The sequence below is a fragment of the Carassius gibelio genome, chromosome A14, assembly GCF_023724105.1.
Source record: "Carassius gibelio isolate Cgi1373 ecotype wild population from Czech Republic chromosome A14, carGib1.2-hapl.c, whole genome shotgun sequence".
NCBI classification, from domain to species: domain Eukaryota; kingdom Metazoa; phylum Chordata; class Actinopteri; order Cypriniformes; family Cyprinidae; genus Carassius; species Carassius gibelio.
In genome coordinates this window covers 25,924,907-25,937,020 of record NC_068384.1, presented here as the reverse complement: position 1 = coordinate 25,937,020, position 12,114 = coordinate 25,924,907, and the positions used below count along the sequence as shown (strand labels likewise).

General features: G+C 37.7%; 1 protein-coding gene across 1 annotated transcript; it reads right to left on the bottom strand.

The window, feature by feature from the left end:
* On the bottom strand, window positions 1–7,311 carry LOC128027106 (uncharacterized; the record flags this gene model as incomplete). The annotated part of the gene is made up of 6 exons (XM_052614413.1): window positions 7,254–7,311; window positions 6,991–7,144; window positions 4,233–4,393; window positions 3,501–3,707; window positions 1,877–2,058; window positions 1–1,782 (listed from the first exon to the last, which is right to left on the bottom strand). Coding segments are annotated over exons 1-6 (2,544 nt in total), but the record flags the coding sequence as incomplete, so codon positions are not given.
* Between the last annotated feature and the right edge of the window lie 4,803 nt (window positions 7,312–12,114).

The following is a 12,114-nucleotide window of genomic DNA, read 5'->3' as shown; positions in this document are numbered from 1 at the left end:
CTCAAACAATTTAGAAACAATAGCAAGTATTGTCTTGTGATCTTTTTCTGCCTGCAGTGAGGAAAGCACAGTGACACCATTTCCCAGAGTCTCAGTGATGTACCGCTGCAAAGATCTTCTTGGGCCAATTTCAACAAATATCACATTCCTTTTGTTTTTAGCTGCAGACTTCACAGCTTGCTCAAATTTAACCGGCTCCCTAATATTTCTTGCCCAATAGTCACCAGTAATAAAGTCTGAGGAACAAAAATGTTCACCAGTAACTGTTGAGAACAGTTCTGTCTCCAAATCATGTGCCTGCAAAAAGCCTATGCTGTCTTTCACTTTGGATACAATGGGATCCATTCTGTGACTATGGTATGCTGCAGGTACATCCAAGGTGCGAAGGAAGAGATCCTTTCCACTGGCTGACATGTGCAAATTCTGATGCAACCTTTCAATATCATCTGCATCTCCTGAGAGGGTGCAAGACTGAGGGCTGTTGTAAGCAGCTAAACAAACCTTTCCTGAATAAGTTGGAAGCACTTTCAGGACTTCAGAAACAGACATATTACTGACAACCAGCATCTTCCCTCCTGTCACAGTACTTTGCAAAGAACTGCGGCAGTGGATGACTTTCACTGCATCTTCAAGTGACAACAACCCAGAACAATGAGCTGCAGCGACTTCTCCAATAGAGTGCCCAAAAACAGCATCAGGACTGATGCCCCAGTGTTTCAGAAGGTTAACAACAGCAACCTGAATAGCAAACAGTAGAGGCTGGACAACCTGTGGATCAGACAGTTCTTTACTTATGTCAGATTCAGTTTCCAACATCTCTATCAGATTCAAACTTCTATGGGTTTGCAAAAGTGTTTCAATCTTACTGATTTCCTCTCTGAAAACTGGCTCTTGTTTTAGGAGCTGTTTGCACATACCCTGATATGTAACACCATTGCCACAAAAAACAAAAACTAGCTTGGAGTCTGTCTTTGATGGTACAAGCTTTTTCTCTAAAGCATCAGTAAGTTTCCCTTGCAGATCTGTCAATGATGATGTTTGAAATACCCTCCTGTATTTATGTTTCAAGTGACTTCTTCTACATGCAGATGTGTAAAGTAAAGATTGTAGATCTGTTATTTTGCCTGCCATAATTTGTTTTGCAGTGTCTTCAGTTACATTTTTCATGGATTTTTCTGAGGCAGCAGAAACTACAAAATACTGATGTGTTTTGGTCAGTTGAGCACTGGGGATTTTTGACTGTACATATTGTCTGACAACTGCATGTGCATTTGTTCCACCAAACCCAAAGTTATTGATTCCTGCAGACCTCCCTGATTTGTAGTCACTGATCCATTTTTCAGCTGTGGTGGGAATCTTCATATTAAGAGATTCAACATCTATGCTGGAGTTTTCCATTGAGTAGAACAAAGATGGCACAATGGTTTCATGTTTCATCATCAAAAAAACCTTTATAAGCCCTGCAACCCCTGCTGCAGATTCTGTGTGTCCAATATTACTCTTAACAGAACCAATAATCAGTGGTCCTGACTTATGAGGTCTTGCTTTGGCAATAACTTTTGATATACTACCTGCCTCTATCGGATCTCCAACTGGAGTCCCAGTCCCATGAGCTTCAATGTACTGGACACTAGTCAGGTCAGTCTCCGTTGAGTAGATTTTTTTAAGCAGCTCTTCCTGCTGAACCATGGATGGTTTGGTCATTGGACTAACAGTGTGGCCATCTTGATTTACTGCAGTTTTGCTGATGATGCCCCAAATGTGATCATGGTCTTTGAGAGCCTGTCAAAATACAACATTGTTGTTTCTTGCAGTAGTAATTGTAAGGTACATTGATTTCATAGTAATGTGTTTATATGTGACAATCTTTCTTTACTTTTTTCAGAGGCTTTAAGAGAATGACCCCACAGCCTTCACCTCTTCCATATCCATTGGCTTTGCTACTGAAAGGCTTACTGGTGCCATCAGAAGAGATCATTTTTGCCTTGGAAAGACCCACAAAAATGGTTGGCTCCAAGATGCAGCTCACACCCCCACACATGGCCATATCACAATCTCCTGTTGAGTGGAACACAGACGATCACACATTCCAAAAATTTGAATAAAGCACAAATTTAGGGTTGGTGCAGTCTATTGGCTGGAACTGTTGTGGGACACAAATCACATGTAAAGTCTTAGAGTTTAGTTTAGATGTTTCACAAAATCTTTTTAAGATAAATATTGCAATTATTTATATATATATATATATATATATATATATATATATATATATATATATATATATATATATATATATAAATTGCACAAATAATATTTATTATTGCAGGTTTGTATTTGTCTCTGTTTTTGTTCAATTAGAGGAATACTGAGCCTCTTTTTCTCCAGGTGAGAAGAGAAAATGCATGTTCACATGTAGTTTAAAGCTAATATGAGTATCATGATTGAATAGTGCAGACTACACCTCTGCACTTACTCCAGATTTAACTCAACATGGAGACAGGAGAGTTGTCAGTAATTAAATGGGAAAACAAAATAACTGCTGTTATTTAAAAATATATTTTTTTTAAATGAAAAATAAATGTGTTAAAGGGGTCATGAACTGAGAAATCTAAATTCCATTGATCTTTTGATATATAAGAGTTCATCGTACTATAAAATTATCCTCTAAGTTTCAGAACTCAAAACTTTCTCATTAGTCTAAAAACAGCTTATATTGAAGCCAATCGTATTAAACAACATTTTGTTGAATGTAAACCCTGCCTTCTTCTACATCACGGCCCATTTACCTCTGCCCACTGATTCATGCATGTAATGTCAATAAACGAGAGAGATGAATGAAAGTCTACTCAGAAACCAAACAATAAAGATGCTCTAAAGATAACAAGATGCTGTGCAGTGCAGAATTATGTACAAACACAGTATTTTCATAACCTTTCATTGGATACCAACATTAGGAAAGAGTAGATTAGCTTTATTTTTAATGAAGATCCAAATCACATCAGTAAAATTTTGGTTATTTGTTCACTTCATTTCACCATGGATTAATTTACAAACAAGGCACAATTCAACACAAATTTTCTAAAAGTCTGAATCAAAAAGATGATTCTGTGCTGGCTATATTGGATCCAATAATAATGTTGCAACACACAAGTGTAACTAACTTTTTTTTTTTTACGTGGTCACTATTGCTTTGTCTGTTAATACAGATAGTTTGATATGTACTGAGTATTTATGCGTTTTTAACCTAAATCGCAGCAGCATCCATCCGTGAATTAAGTAGACTATCAAACTTTCACAACTGTTAGTCAGTCATATCAGTGGGCATTTAGACTCTACAATCCACCATGCCAATTCAAGCTAAAGTTCTGATGAGGGGGTTAAAACAGAACAGAAAATAAAACAACACCTTTAATAGTTACTTGGAAATAGTAGTTTGATTACACTCATGTTGTAATGTGTTACCCCAACACTGGGTTTATATACATATTTATGAAGATTACCTTGTTTAATGGCTTGACAAGCGAAGTGAAGGGCAACAAGGGATGAGGAGCAGGCACAATCAATGGTCAGTGAGGGGCCAGTGAAGTTGAATATGTATGAGATGCGGTTGGCAGCTATGCTCATAGATACACCAGTACCATAAGAGTGGTCAATGTATTTTGGATTAGTTCTTACACTTGCCAACTCAAAGTCTTTGTTCATTAGGCCTGAATGAAAAAAGGGGGGAAATTATTCATATTAATACAGAAATTATTATTTAATTAAAAGCATTATTTATTCAATGTTTTAGAAAAGCTGGAAAATAAAGCTTTTTTTTCAATTCAGTGAAAAGTGACAAAATATTGCTTTTTAATGGGTTAGGAAATAGTTTTTTTTTCTGTAAAGATTTAAAATTTTATTGCAGTAACTGCAATTAATTTGGCAGATGATTTTATCCAAAACCTCTTACGATCTCAATAGAGGAACCTGGACTGCTTTGCTCAAGTGCACAACAGAGATAGCTTCAACAACAACAAAAAAAATCTTATCTACATTAACATTTACTTTTAATCATTTAGCAGACGCTTTTATCCAAAGCGACTTACAAATTAGACAAATTATCTGATCAATATCTGCATTTATTATCTGCATTTATAAACCTATCAAAAGATGCAACTAAAGATTTATATATTTTATCTCTGAAATAAAATAATAGCAAACAAAAAATATAACAATTGTTCAGATTATGTTACCCAAAAATACTCCTGTTCTTGTTCCACTGGCCTTTTCCATTGGTATCCCAGCGTCCTCTAGTGCTCTGTAGGTGCACTGCAGCAAAAGTTTGTGCTGAGGGTCCATATTGATCGATTCCGCATCAGTAATTCCAAAGAACTTGTGGTCAAACTGATTCAGACTACACATACAAAAAAAAAATTAATAATAATAAATAATAATAAATAAAAGTACACTAAATCTTCAAACAGACCATTAAATAGAAAAATACAAATTATCTAAATTAACTTAACACTGTTTGTGAAAACAGTTTTATTTAATGAAGTAAAAATACACAAATATCCATTAAAGTTATAGAAGTTACTTAGTTAAGAGCAGCAAGTTATTATCTATTTTATCTTTTGTGGTTTCATTAACATTATTGACAAAAGAAATGCACAGGTCAGTTACAGGTCCTTCTAAAAAAATTACCATATTGTGATAAAAGTTCATTATTTTCCATAATGTAATGATAAAAATTTAACTCTCATATATTTTAGATTCATTGCACACCATCTGAAATATTTCAGGTCTTTTATTGTTTTAATACTGATGATTTTGGCTACAGCTCATGAAAACCCAAAATTCCTATCTCAAAAAATTACCATATCATGAAAAGGTTCTCAAAACGAGTTATTAACCTAATCATCTGAATCAACTAATTAACTCTAAACACCTGCAAAAGATTCCTGAGGCTTTTAAAAACTCCCAGCCTTGTTCATTACTCAAAACCGCAATCATGTGTAAGACTGACCTGACTGCTGTCCAGAAGGCCATCATTGACACCCTCAAGCAAGAGAGTAAGACACAGAAAGAAATTTCTGAACGAATAGGCTGTTCCTAGAGTGCTGTATCAAGGCACCTCAGTGGGAAGTCTGTGGGAAGGAAAAAGTGTGGCAAAAAACGCTTCACAACGAGAAGAGGTGACCGGACCTTGAGGAAGATTGTGGAGAAGGACCAATTCCAGACCTTGGGGGACCTGCGGAAGCAGTGGACTGAGTCTGGAGTAGAAAGATCCACAGCCACCGTGCACAGGCATGTGCAGGAAATGGGCTACAGAGAAGCAGCACTGGACTGTTGCTCAGTGGTCCAAAGTACTTTTTTCGGATGAAAGCAAATTTTGCATGTCATTCGGGAAATCAAGGCGCCAGAGTCTGGAGGAAGACTGGGGAGAAGGAAATGCCAAAATGCCTGAAGTCCAGTGTCAAGTACCCACAGTCAGTGATGGTCTGGGGTGCCATGTCAGCTGCTGGTGTTGGTCCACTGTGTTTTATCAAGGGCAGGGTCAATGCACCTAGCTATCAGGAGATTTTGGAGCACTTCATGCTTCCATCTGCTGAAAAACTTTATGGAGATGAAGATTTCGTTTTTCAGCACGACCTGGCACCTGCTCACAGTGCCAAAACCACTGGTAAATGGTTTACTGACCATGGTATTACTGTGCTCAATTGGCCTGCCAACTCTCCTGAGCTGAACCCCATAGAGAATCTGTGGGACATTGTGAAGAGAAAGTTGAGAGATGCAAGACCCAACACTCTGGATGAGCTTAAGGCCGCTATCGAAGCATCCTGGGCCTCCATAACACCTCAGCAGTGTCACTGGCTGATTCAAGCTGAAATATTCTAATTTTTTTAGATAGGAATTTAGGGTTTTCATGAGCTGTATGCCAAAAACATCAGTATTAAAACAATAAAATACCTGAAATATTTCAGTTGGTGTGCAATGAATCTAAAATAAATGAAAGTTTAATTTTTATCATTACATTATGGAAAATAATGAACTTTTATCACAATATGCAAATTCTTTTAGAAGGACCTGTATATGAATGCACATCCAATATGTGACCCTGGAGCACATGGGGTATAATTTTAGCAATAAATAACATTGTATGTGTTACAAATTATAAATGTTTCTTTTATGCCAAATATCATTAGAATATAAAATAAAGATCATGTCCTATGAAGATATTTAGTAAATTTCCTAAAGGCAATTTTCTCAGTATTTAGATTTTTTTTCACCCTCAAATACCAGATTATCAAATAGTTGTATCATGGCTAAATATTATCAGATGCTAATAAACCATACATCGATGGAAACATTGTAAAAACAATGGAACAATGGAAACTCAAGTCAGGAATCTTGGTGTGATTCTGGAGACAGACCTTAGTTTCAGTGGTCATGTCAAAGCAGTAACTAAATCAGCATACTATCATCTAAAAAACATTGCAATAATTAGATGTTTTGTCTCCAGTCAAGACTTGGAGAAACTAGTTCATGCCTTTATCACCAGCAGGGTGGACTATTGTAATGGGCTCCTCACCGGCCTTCCCAAAAAGACCATTAGACAGCTGCAGCTCATCCAGAACGCAGCTGCCAGGATTCTGACTAGAACCAGAAAACCTGAGCATATAACACCAGTCCTCAGGCCCTTACACTGGCTTCCAGTTACATTTAGGATTGATTTTAAAGTACTTTTATAATACGTTTATGAATCACTCAGTGACCCAGGACCTACATACATAGCAGATATGTTCACTGAACATAAACCTAACAGACCACTTTCCTTGCCTTGCCTTGCCTAAAAAGGTTCTAGAACAACCCCTGGCTTTTGATATTTATATGATTGTGGGCTATCGTACTAAAAAGTAATTAATGGCTACACTATTGCTCTTTATTGGAAGCTTATTCTGGTGTATGTTATTGATGTATTTTATAAGGGCATGAGAAATTAAATCTTACCCATTAATAAGTGATGCCTTTGCTGTGTATGTCTTTCCTGCCTTACTCTCATCTGGATCATACCACTGAGAGAGATTGAACCGTTCATTTGGTATCTGAACTGCACAATTCTCTCCATGAAGGAGGACTCTCCAGAAGTTTTCCAGTCCCTCACCTAAAAAAGCAGATGAAAACATACAAGCACGTAAGACTACAAAAAACTTAAGCTGTGTTTTGCCAAAAACATAACACAAAGAACAAAGTCTGTAACTGTTCACAATTACCTCCTGGGAAATGGCATCCAATGCCAACAACAGCAATTTCTGTATCATCATCCATCATGTTTCATACATTGTCTATGAATCAGACAGCAGAGGGGAAAATAACACTGAATTAATTCAGAAGCATTAGTCCTCATCAGGCAAAATCTTGTTGACCATAGAACGGATGAAAATATGTGAAATTAAATGAATTTACCTGGAAACTTACGATGGGTCTTGTCTTGTTGAAAATTTTCAGATTGCTCCAAGTCTCCCCAGTATATATTCAGCTAAAGTAGGAGTAAAAGTAACAATTTGCTAATGATTAACAAAAACAAATCAGTAGCTTATATACGTAAGAAATCATTATCTGTTGTCCTTTTCCAAAGAACATTTATATACACATTGGGACTTCCCAGTACCAAATGGCACAAATCCTTATCTTTTTTCAAAGGAAAATGCATCACTTTGATTATAATCAGTCTTTTATGGTTAATGTTCCTACTTTTTTACTTAGATGACTCAACTCTGTTTCACAGAGTTTGATAACTGAATTCTAAGTACTACATTTTAAACATTTAACTCATTGTGTTTCTTCTTTTACACACAGTGTTTGTCTACAAAGCTTTTATTGTAAGTTAGAATCAGAAGTAAAAAAAAGTAAAAATGAAGTGACACACAGCAAAGTACGGTGACCCATACTCAGAATTCATGCTTTAACCCATCCAGAGTGCACACACACAGCAGTGAAAACACACCCAGAGCAGTAGGCAGCCATTTATGCTGCAGCACCCAGGGAGCAGTTGGGGGTTTGGTGCCTTGCTCAAGGGCACCTAAGTTGTGGTATTGCCAGCCCGAGACTTAAACCCACAACCCAAGAATCAGGAGTCAAACTCTTTAACCACTAGGCCATGACTTCCCACTTCCTATTGTGTTATTAGTGTGTGTTATTATTCAGAATTATGTGCCCTTTAGAAACGTGCAAGTGAACAATACATTATAGTGCAATCCCAAAGAAGTGACTTTTACATTAAATGCTCCTTCCTAGTGGAATAAACCTACCCAACTCAATCCAAGCAAATGAGTCCATAGCCATCTTTAAGAACTGGCAAAAAACATATCTCTTCCATCTTCATTTGAACCAGTATCAGCAAAACTTGCTACATGTACTTCATTAGGCTAATTGTCACATCACTTCATTAAGATTTTGTTAGATTTGTTTGCTTTGTTTGCTAAATTATCCTAATTTATAATACACATTGGATAAAAGCATCTGCTAAATCAGCATTTCCCAATCACGTATTATCTGGGCCTATTCGTGTGCGTTCCATTCAGTCACTGATGGCCCACACGAGTGCTCCACCTATATACTGTTATTACTTATTGGAACGGCAAAGTCCACTCAAAAATTGAGCTTATGGGAGACACCTATGTAGTATAGTTTCGTTTATTTTTGCAATATCCCTACTGTACTGTAACATGGTGTGGTACATGGGCAACTTTGGTAATGATAACGTCACATCTTCTGTTAACAGAAAAGAGAAAAAATGTTTATTAAAAATAAAATAAGACTTACACACACACACACACACACACACACACACACACACACACACACACACACACATATATATATATATATATATATATGAGAGTGTCTGAGACCTGTTAATAATGTAATTTCCTTTTCTTGTCTTTTCATTTTCAAAAAAAAAAAAAAAAAAAAAAAAACCTGCCTATGCATTCTATACTAGACTGAGACTTGTCATGGCACTTGTATACTGTTGTTGTTCTCTTGTTGACCTGACTGCTTCTATTGTTCTCATTTGTAAGTTGCTTTGGATAAAAGTGTCTGCTAAATGATTAAATGTAAATTAAAATAAATCAGCAGCAGCAAATATCAGCACTAACAGAACATGAGTTTTCACATGTCATCATGAATTTATAAAATGGTTTATAATTAAATAAGCTTACACAAAATAAAAGTAGGCATCTTGATGGGTGCTCCACCTTCAAACTGGCTGTTATTAAGCCCCTCATAAAAAAACCCACAACTTGACCCCAAAGAACTTGTTAATTATAGACCAATCTCGAATCTCCCTTTTCTGTCCAAGATACTAGAAAAGGTGGTATCCTCACAATTATATTCCTTCTTAGAGAAAAATGGTATATATATGAGGATTTCCAGTCAGGATTTACACCATATCATAGTACTGAGACTGCTCTCCTTAGAGTTAGAAATGATCTGCTCTTATCATCTGATCGTGGGTGTATCTCTCTATTAGTTTTATTGGATCTTAGTGCTGCGTTTGACACAATTGACCACAGCATTCTTTTGCATAGACTTGAACACTTTGTTGGGATCAGTGGAAGTGCATTAGCATGGTTTAAATCGTACATATATGACCGCCATCAGTTCGTAGCAGTGAATGAAGATGTATCATATCGATCACAAGTGCAGTATGGAGTACCTCAAGGCTCAGTACTAGGGCCGCTACTCTTCACGCTTTATATGTTACCCTTGGGAGATATCATCAGGAAACATGGTGTTAGCTTTCACTGTTATGCTGATGATACTCAGCTCTATATTTCCTCGCGGCCCGGTGAAACACACCAATTTGAAAAACTAATGGAATCCATAGTCGATATAAAAAATTGGATGACGAGTAATTTCTTACTGCTAAATTCAGAAAAAACAGAGGTGTTAATTATAGGGCCTAAAAACTCTGCTTGTAATAACCTAGAACACTGTCTAAGACTTGATGGTTGCTCTGTCAATTCTCCGTCATCAGTTAGGAACCTAGGTGTGCTACTTGATCACAATCTTTCCTTAGAAAGCCACGTTTCTAGCATTTGTAAAACTGCATTTTTCCATCTCAAAAATATATCTAAATTACGGCCTATGCTCTCAATGTCAAATGCAGAAATGTTAATCCATGCATTTATGACTTCAAGGTTAGACTATTGTAATACTTTATTGGGTGGTTGTTTTGCACGCTTAGTAAACAAACTACAGCTAGTCCAAAATGCAGCAGCAAGAGTTCTTACTAGAACCAGGAAGTATGACCATATTAGCCCGGTCCTGTCCACACTGCACCGGCTCCCTATCAAACATCATATAGATTTTAAAATATTGCTTATTACTTAAAGCCCTGAATGGTTTAGCACCTCTGTATTTGAATGAGCTCATTTTACATTATACTCCTCTACGTCTGCTATGTTCTCAAAACTCAGGCAATTTGATAATACCTAGAATATCAAAATCAACTGCGGGCGGCAGATCCTTTTCCTATTTGGCGCCTTAACTCTGGAATAACCTACCTAACATTGTTCAGGAGGCAGACACACTCTTGCAGTTTAAATATAGATTAAAGACCCATCTCTTTAACCTGGCATACACATAACATACTAATATGCTTTTAATATCCAAATCCATTTAGGCTGCATTAATTAGGTAAACCGGAACCGGAAACACTTCCCATAACACCCGATGTACTTGCTACATCATTAGAAGAATGGCATCTACGCTAATATTTGTCTGTTTCTCTCTTGTTCCGAGGTCACAGTGGCCACCAGATCCAGTCTGTATCCAGATCAGAGGGTCACTGCAGTCACCCGGATCCAGTACGTATCCAGACCAGATGGTGGATCAGCACCTAGAAAGGACCTCTACTGCCCTGAAAGACAGCGGAGACCAGGACAACTAGAGCCCCAGATACAGATCCCCTGTAAAGACCTTGTCTCAGAGGACCACCAGGACAAGACCACAGGAAACAGATGATTCTTCTGCACAATCTGACTTTGCTTTGCCTGGAATTTAACTACTGGTTTCGTCTGGTCAGAGGAGAACTGGCCCCCCAACTGAGCCTGGTTTCTCCCAAGGTTTTTTCTCCATTCTGTCACCGATGGAGTTTAGGTTCCTTGCCGCAGTCGCCTCTGGCTTGCTTAGTTGGGGTCACTTCATCTACAGCGATATCATTGACTTGATTGCAAATAAATGCACAGACTCTATTTAAACTGAACAGAGATGACATACCTGAATTCAATGATGAACTGCCTTAACTATCATTTTGCATTATTGAGACACTGTTTTCCAAATGAATGTTGTTCAGTGCTTTGACGCAATGTATTTTGTTTAAAGCACTATATAAATAAAGGTGATTGATGATTGATTGATCCAGAGTAGCAGGCTCTGGGGCTGGTGCCGACACTGGAGTGAGCTTTGGGGCTACAGCCAAAACTGGAGTGAGCTCTGAGGCTGACTGGAGATCTATAAGCCCTCCCTGGGCTTAACAGGACATCTCCCTGGGCTTGACTCAGTGAAGTGAAGTGAAGTGACGTGACATACAGCCAAGTATGGTGATCCATACTCAGAATTCGTGCTCTGCTTTTAACCCATCCAAAGTGCACACACACAGCAGTGAACACACATACACCATGAACACACACACCTGGAGCAGTGGGCAGCCTTTTATGATGTGGCGCCCAGGGAGCAGTTTGGAGTTAAGTGCCTTGCTCAAGGGCACCTCAGTCATGGTATTGAGGGTGGAGAGAGCACAGTAAATTACCTAAGCTAACGGAGTGTGTTAAAAACATAAAAGATTATATGACCAATAATTTTATACTATTAAATTCGGATAAGACAGAGATATTACTTATTGGACCAAAAAGAAAACAGTACACAGAATCTCGTAGACTACAGTTTGCAACTAGACGGATGTACTGTTACGTCCTCTACAATCATAAACTTGTCTTTTGAAAACGTCTCAGTTACGTATGTAACCCTCATTCACTGAAGGAGGGAATAGAGACGTTATGTCAGAAAGAGACTGACGAATGGGATCTCGTCCGAGAGCCCAATCACATTCGAGTGGTTACAAAACGA